We start from the raw sequence: 19,720 nt of genomic DNA, 5'->3' as shown, positions 1-19,720 counted from the left end.
AGTGGTTTGCTTTGGTTGCGGCTTGCCTTTGTGCCTGTGCCTCCCTGATCTCTCCCCGTGGTGACCAGTGTCCTCTTAAAGAACACCATGTTTCAGGACTCACTCTAATGGCCAACTTTAGTCACAGCCCTCCAAAGTCCAGTTGCTGACCGAAGTCCTGGGGCTAAGGCCTCACCCACTTTAGTTTGGTGGGGAGGGACACAACCTTGTCAATGGGTAACATCCCTGTAGACTCTCCTCTTAACTAATTACAATCTCCAAGAGCCCTACTTGTAAATTGGGTCCAGCTCAGATACACCGGGAGTTAAAACTTCCACCATGAACTTCAAGGGGTGGCCCATGCAGCCCATGGTGCCCAATAGTGAGGTCACTCCTCAACCCCTAAGCCAGGAATCTGTGAGGCAGATTGGTTCTGAAATTGCTTGGGCTCACTGAAGGGGCTGATGGCTCTGCTTCCTGACCCACTCTGGTCAACACTGGCCTCGCAGTTTCCCCCAACCCCCATCTCTTAGGGTTTCATAATGACTGCAATAAGAAAACTGCCTCAGATTTTTCAGTGCAGAACTTCCCAATTGGCTCACAGGCCACCCATCACCCAGACCCTAAGGGGTTACTTTGAATGAGCCATTCCCCATCCCCTACTCTACTCCACCCCACCCAACTCCTCCACCCTTGAAGCACCAAGTTCAACTGCCCCCTAAGTTCATGGCTGGGGGGAGGATAGGTGGTGACTTGAGCAAGGAAGTCTCATTTTCTTTATTCATTATGGGTGTCAGCAGCCTGGCCATAGGACCTATCTGATAAGATGCTGAGAAGTAATAATTAATAATAAAAAAAAGACCAGCGCTGGCATTGTGCTGTAGTGAGTGGAAGTGCTACCTGTGGTACCAGCATCCTATACAGGTATTAGTTCAAGTTCCAGCTGCTCCACTTCCAATCCAACTTCCTGCTAATGTGCGAAGGAAGCCAGCAGAAGATGAACCAAGAATTCCTGATTTCAGCCTGGCTTAGCTGTGGCCATTGTGGCCATTGGGAGGGGTTAACCAGAAGAGGGAAGATTTTTCTTTGTCCCTTTTATACTGACTTTCAAGAGAGCAAGTACAGCTTAAAAATATGGTACATCTAGAAGGTGTTATCACGGGTTGATATACCCTATTAATGATATAAGGGCTCTTCAAGCATTTCATGGAAATAGAGTTTAAAAGATAAGTATATTTTTGTGTAAAAATAATTTGAAATCCATATTGGGAGATCCTTAAAGTGCTTGTTGAAAATCTGTATTATGAGAATAACTATGGTTTTCCAAATGTTTTGTGCCAAAATAATTCTTTTCATGATTCATTTTATTTATTTGAAAGGCTGAGTTAAAGAAGGAAAGACAGAAATAAAGAGGTCTTCCCTTCACTGAGTCACTCTCCAGATGGCGCAGGGCAGACTGAAGCCAGGAGCCTCTTCTGGGTCTCCCATAGGGCTCTTGGGGCCCAAGGACTTATACCTCTGCTGCTTTCCCAGGCATGTTAGCAGAGAGCTAAGGACTCAAACTGGAGCCCGTGTGGGACGCTGGCATTGCAGGCGACAGCTTTACTCACTAAGCCATAATGCCAGTCCCCAAAACACCTTTCTGTGAACCTATTGAAGTTCCTGTATATGTTCCGTTTAACAGGGAATCCGTGAGTACTGCTTAGTCTTACTTTATAGTTACTCCGAATGTGATTATTTGATTAACAGGCTTTTGGCATATCAGAAGAGATCCATGGTGAGAAGGTAACAGTATTAAACAGAGCTACTACATTGTTTTTATATGCCAGGCCCATTTCTACTTGCTTTGTAGAGGATAACTGATCCTTACAAAAGCATTTAAGACATAGACTATTAACTAGCTCCTCTCAAAAAAAAAAAAAAACAACGTTTATTTAAAAGGCAGATTTACAGAGAGAAGAAGAGTCACAAGGACAAATCTTCATCTGTTGAGTCTCTCCTCAAATGGCCATAACAGCCAGAGCTGAGCTGATCCAAAGTTGGGAACTAGGAACTTCTTCCCAAACTCCCATATGGGTACAGGGGTCCTACTGCTTGGGCCATCCTCTGCTGTTTTCCCAGCCATAAGCAGAGAACAGGATTGGAAGTGGAGCATCCAGGACATAAACCAGTAGCCAAAAGGGATGCTGGCACTTGCACGTGGAATATTAGCTTGCTGATCCACTGTGCCAGCCATAACCAGCTCCTTTTTACATGTGGAAAGCCAGTGGCAAAATGGACTAAGAAATGTGTCCACAGTTAGCTGTTAGTAGGCATAGGGGGACCAGCACGTCTGCTTTGCATGGTACTGATGAAAGGTCTGGAACACTGGATTTCGAAATTTTTAATTATTTTAAATTTTCAAATTTTAATTTTTAAAAAGCACAGAGAGAGTTAGTGAGCAAGGGAGAGAGAAGGAGATCTTCTACCCACTGGTTCATTCTTCAAATACCCACAGAAAGGGCTAGGCCGGGAGCCCGGAGCAGAACGTGGGTGGCAAGAGCTCCACCCTCACTTGCTTCCTCTCGGGCAGATTCAGTCAGGAGTAGAACTGGAACTTTAACCCAGGCATGCTGTCCCAGATGGCCTCTTAACTGCTCTGCCCATTACCCAGCTATGGGCTTTGAGTTTTAAAACCAAGAACTCCTGAGCAAATTAAGAAGAGCTGGTTACACTACAGCAGGCTGCATGGGCTTCAAACCCAGTCATGTGGCTGTCGAGCCTGGGTCATGGGAAGTGCTCTGTGCAGTGACTACAGCAGAGCTCAGGCTCTGGACCAACTTGACTGTGAACCCAAGGGTCTGCACCTATTAGTCAAGGTATTTGTGCTCGTAAGCTTTGGTTTCAACACCTCCAGAATCTGCTCAAGGGTTTGTCATGAGCACCTCATGATGTAGCGTGTGCAAAGTGTTTGGCACGTGTGCTTCCTGTCCCATATTCAGCTTCCAGGCAGCACTCGATGTTGGTATTAATGTGTCCACAGAAAAACCAGTAGCCCAATGAAAAGCAGGGGATGACAGCTAGTGGCTAGAAAGTAGATAAAATATGAAGTGAAACTAATTAAAATCTAGTCTAGGACTATTGAATATAGCCTGGAACCATCTCTGTCCTTTAATCTGAGTATTGCTGGCTGCAGAGGAAATTCCAGAACCAGCACTCCCTCGTGGAAATGATCCTAAGCATGCATAAGCTATTGCAGTGTGTTTAGTGTATGTCAAGTAGAGAACTTCCTCCCATGTGGGATTTCTGTTTCTGATGTGCAGCAAGGATTATTTTGATAAGCTATTTCACTTTTCAAATTTGACCACCAAGAAAGGCAATGAAGTTGTAAAGTGTTTATCATTGTTGTGTGACATTTCTGTCTGCTGCCCATCTCCGTGGCAGCATGAGGAGCTAGTCCTTGTCCCACTGTCTTCTAAACTGTGCTCCCTGAATCTGCTTTTCATGCTGGAAGCCACTTCCAAGACTTTGGGAACTGTTTAGGTAAGGAAGTAAATAGCTGGTTTCTACAATGTACGCTGTCCTTTCTAAGGCCCTGTTGGTGTCCCATGAGCTCTGGATTTGAGAATGTTCCACCTAAAGCCACCATCATCTTGTCTTTTCTTTGTTCCAGAGAGTTCTTGTGCACATACCAGAGACGACGCGGGTTAGGTATTTTGTTGAACTGCTGCTGGAGAAAGGGAAGCCGCTCATGCTGGTCGGCGGTGCGGGAGCCGGGAAGACGGTCTTTGTAGGTGACACTCTGGCGAGCCTCTCCGAGGAGTACCTCATAGCCCGCGTGCCTCTCAACTACTACACGACATCCGCAGCACTGCAGAGTGAGCTTTCCCCCTGCTTCTGTTGTCTTCCCAGCTCATTCGTTCGTTTGTTCATTCATTTCTTTGAAAGACCAAATCCCCTGCGGATTCCCTACGCCAAAATGGCAATAGCCAAGGATGTGCCAGACCAAAGGCAAGAGCCAGGAACCCTGTCTGGGACACTCACGTGGGTGGCAGCTTCCCAGGGGGCACCCTGGTCAGGGGCTGGAAGGCAGAGTGGAGTCAGGGACTGAAGCCAGGTGTTCTGGTACTGCAGGCAGCATCCCAGGCAGTGTCCTGACTCCTGTGCCAGCTGTGCAAGGACATGGGGTGCAGAAACCTGATGCTTCCCCTGATAGTTGGATATCTGGTAGTTCCAGGTATTACTTTTTGTGACCCTGGGTCAGCATCCTTTGTTTAGGTATTGTGGTGATGCCCTTTTTTCTTGGATTTATTCATTGTTAGAACAGTGAGAACTGACAATGTTGAGATTACTCCTTTTCCTATGACTATACCAAAACGCTCGAAGCTGGGAGTTTTATAAAGAAAAGAAGTGTGTGTAGCTCACAGTTTGGTGGCTGAATGTGCAAGATCAAGTAGCCCCATCCGCTTGGCCCCTCACTGAGGGCTCCCCTGCTATGTCATTTCCTGGGAGCATGGGTGTCACAGTGGGACTCCATGCTACAAGGATTGATCACACGACCAGACTGCAATCAGGGAGATCCAGGTGTACAAGACAGGAGTACAAGATGAACATGAATACCTTCTGGGGGTAATGCCCCCTGAGAGCTCGCCACTGTGCGCAAGGACCACCCTCTTAAAGGGCCACCATCCCTTCGGAGACCACATTGGGGACCGAGTTTCCAACAAGTGGACATTTGGGGAACACGCCACATCCAAACCATAGCAGCAGTGTTCATCGTTAGTGCATTTACCTTTAATTAATTTCATGGCACCTAAAACACATCAGGTTATATCCAAAAAAGGGCATTCTGCTAGCTTTTTCAAGCCATGAATTGATTTCAGTGAAAATTCATTAAAATTTTATTGATGAATTAAGTCATGAGCTGTTAATTAAATCTGCAAAAAAAAAAAACCCTATAAGATTAGTTTGGAATTCTCAAACAATGGATCAGGGTAACAGATTGTAAATTGTGAATCTATCACATGTAATCAGACTGGGGACTGCTCAGAGTTTGGGAGGAGGAGTGAGGCCAACATGGGAAATGGAATGATGAGCAGAAGGAGGCGAGCTTGGAGGGCCAGTCATCTCTGTCTGTTGGGGTACCCGGGGTATATTGTGGGGTGTAACAATATACCAACATAACAATGCCTATCTGTTAAAGCTGTTGAGTTGGGATGGTTTTGAGCACAGTAGCTAAGCTGCCACTTATCCCAAATCAGAATGCCAAATGCCAGTTTGAATCTCGGTTCCTCTGCTTGCACTCCGACTTCTTAGTAATGCCCACCCTGGGAGGCAGCATGTGGTGCCCAGTACCTGCATCCCCGCCTGAGAGCTGAGGTTTCGTTCCAGGACTCCCATGAGGATGGCAGAAATATCTGCTGTCCCCCCAGAGTCTGTAGCAGCAGGAAGCTGACATCAGAAATCTGAGCTGAGTACCAAACCCAGGCCCTGCAGTTTGGAACAGGGGTGTCTCAGCTACTGGGCCTCGTACTCACCCTGGCTACCCAGGATTTGGTCTCTTGTTGGAAGTTACGGAAACATGAAGAATTGTGGTTTCAGTGCATGGGGTGATGTCTACACACATTTATGTCTTTTGGTGCTTCCACACTTTGAGGGGCCCAGGTGGAGGGGCGGCAGTGGGGATTTCCTCAGCTCTCCCCAGCTGCTGGCAAGCTTGAAGAATGGCTGAGAGACCACGTTGAGCTTGCACTGGCCACGCTGGGAGTCAGGTGTCAGCCCTGCAATGGAATGGGGTCATCTCTGATACAAAGAGAAATGGCAAGATAAAGAAAAAGGAAACACAACCACCCACCCCCCAGCCCCCACCCCAGGGAGTTTATATTCTTCTATCCAGTATGCGTGTGTTTCAGGAATTCTTGAGAAACCCCTGGAGAAAAAAGCTGGCCGGACTTATGGTCCAGGAGGAAATAAGAAACTGGTTTATTTTATCGACGACCTGAACATGCCTGCAGTGGACGCCTACGGCACGGTGCAGCCTCACGCTCTGATGCAGCAGCACCTCGACCACGGGCACTGGTGAGCCTGCCACAGCCGAGTCTTAGCATGGCTGGGATGCTGTATACATTTCAGATTCCTCTGAGCAGGGGTTTCGTGGAATGTCTTTTGGATTTACTTTGTAGCTATTTTATTTGCAGGGAGGGATGGTTTTTCCTTTGTGCCTTGGGAAGGATGGACTGAAAAGTTAGCTGGGTAAGGCTAAGATTGTCCAAGACAATCTTAGTATGTCCATTAATAAGCCCACTTAGACATTATTTGCATTAATAAGCCCACTTAGACATTATTTGCAAGAAGCCTCACCTTCTGCAGAGGGTGGTCCTCTCCGGGCCCTGCCGTCTGCCATCCTGGCTGTTGACCAAGCAAGGACTCCGACCCTAGCACTGCCGGCAGCTGGCAACGAGCAGAGGCACCCAGAAGCCAATCAGCACCAACGGTCCTCGCTTACCCTGCTCCAGATCCAGACGTCCTAGAAACTCTGCCACTTTTCTGCTTTCTGAGCTCCCAAGGCCACGCCTCCTCTCAGATAGGCTAATGCAGCTGGTTTCGTGGATTGAGGGCAAGGCAACAGGCTCCATCCTGTCCTAGCGGGATCGCTGGGCTCCGGAGCTGAGGCTTTAGCTCCAGTGTTCTGTCTTTCAGGTATGACAGGCAGAAGGTGTTGCTGAAGCAAATCCGCGGCTGCCAGTACGTGGCATGCATGAACCCCCTCGTGGGAAGCTTCACACTCCATCCCAGGCTGCAGGTGCGCTGCTGGCGGCTCAGTCTCCCCGATGGTCCGTGAATGCACATCCTGGTTCTTGGTGCTTCTGTCTACAGATCAATAAGATGTCCACTGGATGATTGGTTACACACACAGGGTTTTTAAAATCAGTGTATTTATTTTCAGCTTTATGTTTTATCATTTGGGAGATAATGTCTGTTTTTAATTTACATGATAGTCAAAGGCTCCAAAAATCAGGAGTTCAAGAAATATGAACACTGGTTCAGCAGGGAAATAGAAAAGGACTGTAAACAAAACTCGGCTGAAAAGATGTCCAACTTCACTCTTTTAAATTTCAAAACAGTTTCAACATCATTACTACTGTGGTAGCGGATGATTCTTCATGATTCATTTGGCAAAGGCTTAAAGCTTGAAAAGACGTTGTATCTGCACCAAAACTGATAACACAGGCATTTCTTTTTTCTTTTTTAGTCTTGGCTCCCCCATATAAGGGAAAACATGGTGTTTTTCTGTGTCTGGCTTATTTCTCTCAACATAATGTTCTCCAGTTCCATCCATTTTATGCAAATGACAAAATTTCATTCTTTCTTTATTGCTGAATAATATTCCTGTGTGTATTGAAAATATATGGATTAAAATGTATTTCCATAGAAATGCATATATCCGTTGCAGCATTTCCTTCCTTTGAGCCATATGCTGTTATGTGTATCAGATAACACATGTTCCTCACCCAGGCATCCATTCATAGACTCTTGCATTGTGACCCCGTGAATGAATGTCAGTGAATGCATGTCCTGTGTGTTCAAGGACCTGCTTTCAGTTCCTCAGACACACACCCAAATGTGGGATTGCCACATCTTGTGTACAGTTCTATTTTCAGCTTTTCAAGAAATCATCATACTGGTTTTCCATGGGAGCTGAGCCATTTTTCATTCTCACAAAGTTATAGTTTCCAATTTTTCCATATTATCACCAAAAATGTTTGTATTTTAAAGATTTATTCATTTTTATTGGAAATTCATATATACAGAGAGGAGGAGAGACAGAGAGGAAGATCATTCCCCAAGTGGCTGCAATGGATGGAGCTGCCCCAGTCCAACGCTAGGAGCCCGGAGCTTCCTCCAGGAGTCCTATGTGGGTACAAGAGTCCCAAGGTTTTGGGACATCCTCAACTGCTTTCCCAGGCCACAAGCAGAGAGCAGGAGAGAAGGCAGAGCTGCCAAGATACAAAATGGCATCCATATGGGATCCTGGCACATGCCAGGTGAGGACTTGAGCCACTAGGCTACCACTTTGGGCCCATCACCAAAACTTTTTTTAAGAATAACCATGCTTGGACCCAGCGCAGTAGCCTAGCAGCTGGGGTCCTAGCCTTGCATGTGCCAGGATCCCATGTAGGCACTGGTTCTAATCCCAGCAGTCCTGCTTCCCATCCAGCTCCCTGCCTGTGGCCTCCCTGTCCTGCCCCAGTCTGTTGTGTTTTCTTTTCTTTTTCATGATGCAGTTAAGCACTGGTATAAGTTCTGCTTGTTCCACTTCTAATCCAGCTTCCTGATTATGGCCTGGGAAAGCAGCAAAGGGTGGCTCAAATCCTTGGTCTCCTGCACCCATAGGGCAGACCCGAAACAAGATCCTGACACCTGGCTTCTGATGAGCTCAGTTCTGGCTGCAGGCGTTAGGGAAGCGAGCCAGAGATGGAAGATCGAGCTCTTGCCTCTCTGTAACTCTCCCTTTCAATAAAGATAAGATAAATCTTAAAATAAAAACTTTGTTATGGTGGAGGGAGAGGGAGGGACCATAGATATCTCCCATCTGCTGGATCATTGTCCAAAGATCTGGAGCTGAGCCGATCCAAAGCCAGGAGCCAGAGGCCAGAAGTTTCGGCCTGGTCTCCCACATGCATGCAGGGGCCCAAGGACTCGGGTCGCCTTCTCTCTTTCCCAGACACATGAAGGGAGCTGGAACAGAAGTAGAGCAGCTGGGGCTTGAACCAGTGCCTATATGGGATGCCAGCATTCCTGCAGTACCTTCACCAGCTACGCCACAGCACCAGCCCCAGCTCATCTGTTTTAATCACTTCCAGTATTCTTTGTCTGAATCTAGCATGATTTGTTTATTCATTTACCTATTAACGGTGTAGAAGTTCAGACTTTGGCAATTACAAAGTAAAACTGCTTTATATGTATATATATATGTGTGTGTGTATGTATGTATATGTACGTATATATATGTATATACACACACACGAGTGAAATTGACATCTTGAGACTGATTCTTGTTTGTAATCCTTGTCTGTACTCCTAAGGAACTACTTGTGGAATTCTGTCTTTGTTGGAGGTTTGTACGGTAAATTCAAAGTGTGTTGTGGCAAAAAAAATTGAAAATAAGAAAGGAAGGAGGAGGATGAATGGGAAGTACTATTATGTTCTTAAACTATATTTCTGACATGCATGACATTTTTTCCCTTAATATAGAATCAAATAGAAAAATAAGTCCATAAATAAGGTAGAATAAACAAAACAAATGAATAAAACTTATGTACAGGATTTTGTATATCCATGTGACTTTCCTGTATAGTAATAAGCAGGACAGTGGGCACTAATGACATACACTCAACTTAATCCATGGGATGACGTGCAAATGACATTATGCTCGCCCTCATTCAAGGCTTCCGGAAATAGTCATACAGTCAAGTCCATTGTCAGAGTAGAAGACACTAAATAGTTAAATGCCAATGGACCTGGATACAGGCCCTGGTTGGCCATTTTGTTACTGCTATAATCCCTTTGGGTTTTGCCTTGCAGAGACATTTTATAGTGTTTGCGTTTAACTTCCCATCCGCGGAGGGGCTCAACACCATCTACAGCCAGATCCTGAGTTTCCACTTCCAGCATCAAGCATTTGATCCTTCCGTCCTCAGGATCGGCCCCTCTCTCATCCAGGCCACAGTAGCCTTCCATCAGATGATGACACAGAACTTTCTACCTACAGCTGTTAAATTCCACTACATCTTTAACCTGAGAGATCTCTCGAACGTCTTCCAGGTAGGTACCTGAGCTCTGTGTTACGATGTGCCCTTAGTAATGTCCCGGGCAGGCATCTGTGGAATAGGGTGGAGAGCTGTGCTCTGTGTTTGTGTGTGTGTTCATTCTGCACTTCCTACACATCTCGATGAAGTGAATTCAGCAGTTGTGCTCTCCCCCTGTTAGGAAAGGGCGCTGCGGTCTCTCTCAGGTCATGCAGGGTCTTCATTGGCTCATTGATCTCTGACACTGTGGGAGGTGGGGAAGTCTAGTATCTGCCCTGGCACCTGTGGGGTCGGGGCCTGGCTCCTTGAACACTGAGTCATCACTTAGAGGAAGAGATGGACCAGCAAAGGGGCGAGGGTCTTGCACCATGCACACTCATGCCCCCGCTGGTGAATACCATCACACTGGTCATGAAATTTTGACAGCAGAATTTTAGAACCACATTCAGAACAGGCCTTGCAGTTACTTAATAATAGAAACAGAAGTGGGGGGTCTCTGACTCCCTAGATTGCTGGAGTGGAGTGATTATTGTTTTGGGTGTTGGGAGCAACACAAGATACTTTTCTTGTTTTTGCACAATAGGCCCATAGCTGATTTTTTAAACATGTATTAATAGAAAGAACTTGGGAGTGGAGATCTGGCTAAGCCTTCGCCTATAGCACTGGCATCCAGTATGGGTGCTGGCTCAAGTCCCCTCTGCTCCACTTCCTATCCAGCTTCCTGGTAATAACCAGGGCAAGCAGAGGGGAGGGGATCCTTAGGTCCCTACTCCCAGGTGGCAGACCCAGAGGAGGCTCCTGGCTCTTGGCTTTGGGTCCACTAAGCTCTGGCCATTTGAACAGTGAGCCAGAAGATGGAAGATCTCTCTGTCTCTCCTTCTCTCTATATAACTCTGCTTTTCCAGGAAAAACTAAATCTTTTTTTTTAATGATTTATTATTTTTAATTCATTAATTACATTGTATTATGTGACACAGTTTCAAAAGAAATTATTCTTTTTGGAACATCTGGATGATTTTGTTTTGATAGTGAACATTAGCTTGTTGCCCTTGTAAGAGGGTAATATTCATATTGAAGAGGATTTGCACGGCAGTTGATTACAGCTCAGTGTTCTTTTGTGCAAGAAGTCTCTCCTGGCTAAATAGAAAAGCTTCCCTGGCCTGCCTTCTGTTTGTATAACCCTCTTTTTTGAAATCTTTCCACAGCTGCCTCACGACCATAACAAGCTTTAGGTAATAACTTTTTAATGGCAGGGGCCATTTCTTTTCAGGTTTGTACTTCTAGCACATTCTAGAAAGACTGCACTTACTAAAGTGTGGCTTAAAAGCAGACTTTAGATCTCAGAAGCAAAGGAAGGAGAGCCAGTAGATGAAAGGCGGGGACTCCCTGCTCCCGTTTCATGTTCAGGCTGCCATCCCTGACCTGAGACCCCCAGGAGTAGTTGTTGTTGCCTTTTATTTTTTTGTGGTTTTTTAACCTTTTGTAGAGTACTTTTTCACATTTTGCCTGGTTTTTCTCCTCTGGGTCCAGAGTAAAGAAGGGTGGGATGGATTCTGTGATGTTCACAGGACCTGTTTGCACTTTGGATTTGTAAACTTGATCCATTGGAAGACATGGTACCCACAAGTGTGCCAATAAGGTGCTTGTTTCCTGGGCTAGCTCTTGAAATGTAGATACAAGCCTAAAATTGGACATAATATTAAAATGTTTAAATGTTGTGTATCCAATGGTGAAACCGCCTCCTACCACACACACTATTATTATTACACTTGTTTTAACCTAACCAATTGCTCAATTCAGTACACAGTATGAAAAAGTGTTTAAGAAAAGCTTCTTCAGGATGCCCCTAACTTCGGAATGATTCATCTTTTCTTTCCTTTCTGCCTTGCAGGGGATTTTGTTTGCTTCTCCGGAGTGCCTAAAGGGTCCAGAGGATTTAATACACCTGTGGCTTCATGAAGCTTCCCGTGTTTATGGGGACAAACTGGTAGACACAAAGGATTGCGATTCGTTTCACAAAAAACTGTTGGAAGCTGCTTACAAACACTTTGAAGTAAGTGTGTACAAGTGTCAAAGGCCTCTGCTTAGGCACCATGTGGTGCTGGGGCTGAGATAAAATAGGGATGTGAGTGCGTTGTGAAGGACTGCCCCTTGGACGGAGCTGGCGTTGCCGAATCTGCAGGTGCTCCCTGATTTAGGATTTGGTTGCACCTCATCAGTCCCATCCTATGCTGGTATAATGGCATCAGTCAAAAATGCGTTCCATTCCACTACCTGCTGAACATCACTGCTGTGTAGCAGCTATTGAGTATGTTGTTTCCCGTCCAGGAGCACGGGGCTGGCTTGGAGCTGGTGCTCATGGCCGCTTCTCAGCATCCTAACAGAGGCTCAGACCATATGGCTGAAGCCAAGCTCAGAACCAAGCATTCAGGGTGAGCCATACGCCACCACAGCTACACCTTCGTGTAGTCTTAGAAACCATAAATCAGACAAGCCTAAGTCAGGATCCACCTGACCTTGATCTTGGACTAGGAAGCACTTCACCCACCTGTGCGTGGATTGGCTTACCGGCTCTTCCCTTCCTAGGTCCCCGTATCCCCTGGAGAATCTTTGTGGCTGTTGACATGCTGTGTTTGCCTCCTCCTCCTCCGGCAGGGTGTAGACAGTCACACGCTGCTTCAACAGCCCCTCGTTTATTGCCATTTTGCCCACGATGGGGTGCAGCCAAGCTACAAGCCCGTGAAGGACTGGGAAGTGCTCAGGGCAATACTCACAGAAATGCTGGACAGCTACAACGAACTCTACGCCGCCATGCATCTGGTTCTGTTTGAGGACGCCATGCAGCATGTGTGAGTGGGACCGTCTCGTGCAAGGACTTGGGCCCATGTGTAGCTAGTCATTGCTTTTCAGAAAAGCACACTGAGCACTCTCAACTACCAGTTCTGTCATTGGTCATGTGCACATACAGTGTCACAGCTCATTACGTCAAACGCCTGATAACATCTTACACAGGCACCTCTTTCCTGCATGCCATCACACCCATGATTTCATTTGAAACTTAGAAAAGAGGAGTATGAATGACTCATACAAAATCACCTCGTTTATAAATGGCAGACATTGTCATTGCTGAGGAAGGCGCTGTGAAGTGTTGTCAACCCACTTGAGAAGTCTGAGCAAGTTGGAAAAAGGCCGGGGGGGGGGGTGGGGAGAGCTTATTTCCATGGCAGAATGGCAGGGAGGAAGACCTGTCTGGAGGCAGACGTTGGTTCACAACAGTCTTTCTCCTGCAAAACAGAGCATCATGCAGTGTGCCGACTCTGCAACCCTCTGCGGTACTCCTCTTGTCCGCTACTGTTCTAGGTGTGGGGCACAGCAGAGACTCACACTGCCCAGTCCTTTTCCCGCCTGAGCTGTCATCGCAGTGATGGCGCAGATGGGCATCTGTAAGAGTACACGTAAGTAAACATCAGCAAGCAAGCCAAATAGCAGAAAGTGATGTGACACATGGAGCAGTAGCAGGTTCTGTGGGTTTCCATAGAGGAATTGATATAGGCAAGAGTGCCATTTAAGGCAAGATCTAAGTGAGAAAAAGAAGCTAGGCCTGGAAAAGTCTGGAGGAAGGATGTTCCAGAAAGAAGGCTGCTGTCACACGGCCCCAAAGCAGGAATTTCCAAGAAAAAAAAGCCAGCAGAAGGTGTGGCATGATGGCTCAATAGCTAAATCCTCACCTTGCAATCTGCAGGATCCCATATGGGCACTAGTTCATGCCCCAGCCGTTCTACTTCCCATCCACCTTCCTGATTATGGCCTGGGAAAACAGTGGAAGATGGCCCAAATCCTTGGGACCCTGCACCTGCCTGGGAGACCCAGAAGAAGCTTCTAACTCCTGGTTTTAGATCAGCTCAGCTCTGGCTGTTGCAGCCACTTGGGAGTAAACCAGTAGATGGAAGATCTTTCTGTGCTTCTCTCTATAAATCTGATCTGCCTTTCCAATAAAAATAAATACATACCTCTAGAGAGAGAGAGAGTCAGGGTGGCTGCATTACAGTGGAAACAGTGCCTGTCGAGGACTGGGGGCAGGAATCGGCCTTGCTTGTATAGGCTGTTAGTCCATTCTCTGTTGTTATTCCGGAAGACTTGAGATGATGTGTTTCTAAAGACGTGGTCCTGAAGACCAAAACGTCAGTTCTGTTCAGCTACTGGCCAGGCTCTGGGACTGCTTCAGCCAATGGTGGAAAGCAGAAGGTCAGCAGAGGGCCTGCAGAAGAGGCAAAAACCCACAGGGTCACCCCCTTGCATTCTAACCCATTTGCATACTACCCACTCTTGGGGCAATTAATTGTTCAACAAGCAGCCAAAAACTCGGGTGACCCAAACACCTACCTAGGACCTACTTCCCATCACTGTCACCTTGAGGAGTTGTTTCCAGTTCCTGACCTGCAGGGGACACAGTCAGTCCATCACAGCAGCAGGATAAGGAGTTTTGATTGTGTTGTAGGTGCAGTAAGAAGCTCCTGGATGGATAGCCGCATTGTTGTGTCTAAAAGCTCGCTGCCGCTGCTGTGTGGAAAATCACTCACTACTTAAGGCTTGGCCATTTCTCACTGGCCTTTTTGATTTGTGACAAAGATAACAAAGAAGTCATCCTTAAGACTAGGAAGGAAGGAACAAGAGGGAAGGGAAAGAAAAAAAAACATGAAAAAATGATGGAATACAGAAAGCAAAATGACGGAAAGCTTTCAGTTTTCAGAAAAAAAAAATCACCCTTTGAAATGGTTTGCCCTGGTACCTTGGCAATGTTTTAGGGTCCTTCCCATCCATCATCACGCTAAGAACTCATGGTTCTGTTGATTGCTCTGCAGGGGGGATGTTTTGGTTATACACACAAGGGGGTTGGGGTTGGAGTCCATGGCCATGGAACTGGATGATTTAGCAGTAACCTAGTCCGTCAGCGTTACAGATGAGGGACAGGCACTTCGTTGAGTCCTGGAGAGAGGAACCCAGCCATTTAGCAAATCCTGGGAGGGGACAACCTGAGTGCATGCATTGACAGGAGATGAAAACCCTGCTCTGTAGCTGGGGAGTTCACTCACATCAGAGTACCTCTTATTTATTTATTTTTAACAGTTTCCCAGTGATGTTTCTTTAAGTGCCCATGTCAAGGGAAACATCACGGCATGCCTTGGCTTGGAAACCTGTCTTTTAAGTGACTGGAGGTATTAAAAAATATTCATACATGCCAAGCCTGTCATCAGGTAACTGTGCCAAGGTGGGGCCTGGAGTTCAAGTTCATTTCAGAAGGGCAACCTAGAGCAAGCATGATAACATTTGAGTGTTACATGCTTGTATTTTATTTTGCTGTTTTTCCTGGTGTTTATAATTATGACCCATAGCATCAGTGAAAGCCACATTTCAGTAATGATGTGACCTATTTGTTCATAGCTGTGCTGTGTAGCAATGAGAGGTACAGACTTGGCCTAGTGATTCAGACGCCCAAGTCCTATGTCCCCAGGGCTGGCTTTAATACCTACCTCACTCCTAATTTCAGTTTCTTCTGATCCAGACCCTGGGCGGTGCCAGCCATGGCTCACATGACTGAGTCCCTGCCAATCATACAGATCTGTGTTGAATGCCTGATACCTGACTTTGAGCCAGTCCCAAACAGTTGTAGACACTTGGGGGTCAAACCAGTGGGGGAAAATTCGTCTCCCTCCCCCCTCTCCCTCCCTCTGTTTGTCGTTCCTCCTCTTGCTTTTCTCTCAAATAAATACAATTTAAAAGGAAAGTAGAGCAGTGATATCAGAATCTCTGGCTCCTGAAGGATGATTGGACCTTACTAGAAATGTGACTGCAACACTAATGGGTATCAGCCAATTATTGAAAGGTCTGGGCTCTGGGAAAGCAAGGATCCTAAGAAGAGGCAAAGGGTTAATGTACATGAGCAACTCTCCAGAGTCCATTTGCAGCTCCCAGCAAATCCATCCTTTCCAAAGCAATTGGGCTGCAAAGATTTCTCACACAACGAGGTGCTTCTGTTGATGTTGTCATATTTGGATCCTGAGATGCAACTGGGTTCTTTTCTACTAACCAAAACTGTTTGAAGCTTAGATCCATCACCTTATATATACACATTTTTCTTTCTTGAATTTATAGAGCCATTTTAAAAAGTAAGGAATGTTGTCATATGGGGCAGTGTGAAGCAAGCAGCTTCATAAATGTTCAAGGGCTGTGAAGCAAGCAGCAACTCTGCTGGATGGAAAAACATTGGAACAAGCATTGGAGGTTTCTAATAAAACCTGAAATTTAGTCTCCAAATATTTTCCTACAATATGAACAGTCGGCCGGGTCCCAGATCCTGTGGGTTTCACGCCCTGGCGCGTGCTTTCTCTCTTGCAGGTGCCGGATCAGCCGCATCTTGCGGGCCCCTCAGGGCTATGCCCTGCTGATTGGAGTGGGGGGCAGTGGCAAGCAGAGCCTGTCCAGGCTGGCAGCCTACATCTGCAGCCTGGACGTCTTCCAGATCACGGTGACTGAAAGCTACGGACCCCAAGAGCTTCGGGTGAGAAGAAGGTGTGGGTGGTGTGTCTAACCTTGTGTGTGGCCGGTGAAATGGAAACTGTTGGGGTACTAGGCACCTGTACCCCAAGCCCTACCCCAGACCTCTCCTCCCATAGCGAACAGGATGTGCCTTTGTTGGAATTCTGTGCTTTTGGCTGTTTTATCTTCCTGGTCCAATTAGTAATACATGTTGAATACTTGAGCCCAGAAATGTTTTGGATTTCAGATTACTTCAGATTTCCAAGGCATTTGCCTGTATCAAGTGAGATATCTTAAACACAGGGTCCAAGTCCAGATATGAAATTTATGCTTCATATATGCTTCAAAACGTTGCCTGAAGATAGCTTTCTACAGTATCTTAAGACAACTTTTAAACAGATCACTTTAATTACATGATTACATAATTCATAAAGTCGGTCAATTTTATTTAGCATTTTCAATGAGTAATTCAATTTTGAGTAACATGAAAGAAGTGTGTGTGCTTTCCAGGCACTTGATGCTCGGCCTGTTACACATCGCCACTTTTCATAGTTCTGTACACCTGCTCTGAAAATGTTTTTATTAAACTCTTGGTTACACATTGATATTTTTTGCTTTGCATTTATCAAACCTAACATTAAGCCTTGTTAGTGTGTCCATACTGGGTAAGTTGGAAGGCTGGCACTTCCTTTACTGGTATATGTCAATTTCTTTCCCTTTAGGTAAGAATATGAGAGCAAAATGCAGTACCAACAGTACACTAGACAAACTCTCCTGGGTCTTTAAACCTTTGCTGCTCATCAGAGGAGGAGTATAGATCTCCACAAAACAAGCTCACTTTCTCATTTCATTCTTTTTTGAAGAACCTGCATTTCCTTTTCCAAACAAGCACCCGTAGCCAATGGCAGGTGCTGTTTTCAATTCTCAGACATCACGTGTGTTTGATATTATTAAATCAATTCAGAAACATTGCTTCCAAGACAGTGTGGAATCAAGGAGAAGGCTTCCTTCTGGTGCATTACCAGACCCGGTCATCCTTGAGCTCATTTCTCTTCTGTTGGAAGGATTTTCCGTCCTATGCTCCACTAAGTCACTGTCATGGCAATACTCATCACCTGTCAGAGTTGGGGTGACGTCACTGGGCCCTGGAAGGAAGGAATATAGTTAAGAGAGGAAGGCACAGCATGCTGCACTCATGTTAGAGCTGCTCTGTCCTTTCCCACACCCACAGCCACCCTCCCAGCATCACCTCAGCATCTCAACAACACATGAATGATGGCTTCTTTCCTTACAGGTAGATCTTGCAAATTTGTACATCCAAACCGGAGCCAAGAACATGCCCACCATGTTCCTGCTGACAGATGCCCATGTTCTAGATGAGAGCTTTCTCGTGCTGATTAATGACTTGCTGGCATCAGGTGATTAAACACACACATTTCTGGAAAGGTCTTCCCCAGTGACAAATGATGTGTAGTTGTGGTGAACTTTAGAGAGAGAGAAATTGTCTTGAGATGTTTGTTAGAGCAGTCTTTGAGGGAGTTGGAGGGGTGCAGCTGTGTTGCAATGAATATGCTTATGGCTGCCTAAGACAACTGATGTTACTTCTACAAGTATGGGTTTAGTGTTTATCCATACTAGTGCTCAGCATGTTGTGTGTCTTACACCTGCAAAAGGAACATGGGCTTTGTGGTTTCGTGTTCTTATCATGTAAGCCTGTTGGCTGTAAGAGCATTGAACATGAAAGAATCAGATCCTAAAGAAAATGGACATTGCACGCATCTTTCACTCAACTACACATCTTCCTTTTGGAGCAGGAGAAATCCCGGATCTGTTTGGCGATGAAGACATGGACAAGATCGTTGCTGGGATTCGTAATGAAGTTCGCGGTCTGGGCATGATGGACTCCAGAGAAAACTGCTGGCAGTTCTTTCTAGCCAGAGTGCGACTACAGCTCAAAGTAAGAAACTTGCAAGTTTGCTTAGATATTCTTCAAAGCCTGCTGTTGGAACAACGCTGCTGTTCTCGACCAGGATTCAGGGATGTGGGTTTGAGTTTCAGGGGACAAGTGCATGGGACAGGCCTGGTTCTTAACTACAACTTCCTGAAGTTGGCTCTGGGGCTAAACTTACTAAGGATCTTTGCATTGAGCTGTGTGAGCAGTGAGCAATTGAAGGACACATGTGGCTGTGACCTTGAGTGGCTTGGCCCACAGCAGGGTGCATTCCAAGTAACTGTCCTACAGGACAGATGTGAGTGGTGTCCTTGGCTTACAGAGGAGTGCAGCCTACTTCCTGCCTGGCTTAGGGTGCCCTGGAGGAAGTGAAGTGTGACCCGTCAAACACGAGTCAGAAGGCATGGTGGAGAACATGGGGGAAGAGGGAACAGCGTGACTCACGTGTGCACTGTGCGGTAACCCAGGATAGCAGAATCCTGAAGCAGGGTACCTGGATTTGAGTCTTGCCTCTGGTCCTGATGCCAGCTTCCTGCTAATGTGTACCCTAATGGGTACGTCAGGTGGTGTTTCAAATAGTTGGGTTCCTACCACCCACTTGGGAGACCCAGATTGAATCCCTGGCTCCAGCCTGGTTGTTGTAGGTGACTGGGCAGTGAATCAGCAAATGGGAGATTCTGTCTGTCTCTCTGTCTCTGCTCTCACCCTCTGCCTTGTAAATGAAAGAAATACATCAATTAAATGATATAATGGAAAATTCAGACTTTCCAGTAAAGAAAAGATTAGTAACCTGAAAAGATCACTTCTTTGCTGCTCTTCTAGTGTTGTTGGACTGGTCAGGTCAGCAGTAGGCTCCGTGGTGACTATTGAACCTGAGGTCTTAAAGGAAAGAAATCAGAGTGGCATTGACCGTGAATAGACCTTGGCTTGGGATTACAAAGTGAAGTAACTGTGAGTGTGTCCAACTTGGTGACCTTTTAAATTTTATAATATTCTTAGCCTAGGCTGAGGTTAGGAGGTCAGGATATAGGCTTCAATAGGACGTAGAGTTTTCTGAAGATCAAAATGTGACCCAAGTAAGTGGCTACAAGATTGGGTTATCCCTATACCCATCCCACAATGTAATCCATGCTGATGAAATCAGATTTCTTGTATAGGAAGGGGAACAAGCACAGAGGTGGAATCTGATGGGGTACTGTTATACATTAGGAGTTCAGGACTGTGGGAGCAGCAGGAAGTGTGTTCCCTCCTCCCACCTGCAGGGCTACTTGGCCACTGGAACTGAGTGTCTGGTGACTTGCAGTGCTTACTCTGCCCCACCCCAAACTTGAGTGTTGGACATTTTGGAGGGGAGGTGCAGCCAGAAACATGTATTTTCATAAACTTCCAGGGAGTCAGAGGCCAGCTGACTTTGGATAACTTAAAAAAAAACTTGTTGGAAATTTATATAGAGAGAGGAAGATTT

General features: G+C 46.1%; 1 protein-coding gene across 1 annotated transcript in view; it reads left to right on the top strand.

Annotated features, from left to right (window-relative positions):
- Nucleotides 1–19,720, top strand: part of DNAH11 (dynein axonemal heavy chain 11) — a 268,709-nt gene that overhangs the window by 138,887 nt on the left and 110,102 nt on the right. Inside the window, exons 46-54 of the mRNA XM_058678278.1 lie at nucleotides 3,632–3,836; nucleotides 5,871–6,036; nucleotides 6,658–6,760; nucleotides 9,544–9,783; nucleotides 11,659–11,820; nucleotides 12,423–12,616; nucleotides 16,164–16,326; nucleotides 17,599–17,722; nucleotides 18,119–18,261. Of these exons, the coding sequence (XP_058534261.1) occupies nucleotides 3,632–3,836; nucleotides 5,871–6,036; nucleotides 6,658–6,760; nucleotides 9,544–9,783; nucleotides 11,659–11,820; nucleotides 12,423–12,616; nucleotides 16,164–16,326; nucleotides 17,599–17,722; nucleotides 18,119–18,261 (1,500 nt within the window). The remainder of the gene's footprint in view (nucleotides 1–3,631; nucleotides 3,837–5,870; nucleotides 6,037–6,657; nucleotides 6,761–9,543; nucleotides 9,784–11,658; nucleotides 11,821–12,422; nucleotides 12,617–16,163; nucleotides 16,327–17,598; nucleotides 17,723–18,118; nucleotides 18,262–19,720) is intronic.

Source organism: Ochotona princeps, chromosome 20, assembly GCF_030435755.1.
Source record: "Ochotona princeps isolate mOchPri1 chromosome 20, mOchPri1.hap1, whole genome shotgun sequence".
NCBI lineage: Eukaryota > Metazoa > Chordata > Mammalia > Lagomorpha > Ochotonidae > Ochotona > Ochotona princeps.
This window is presented reverse-complemented; position numbering and strand designations above follow the sequence as displayed.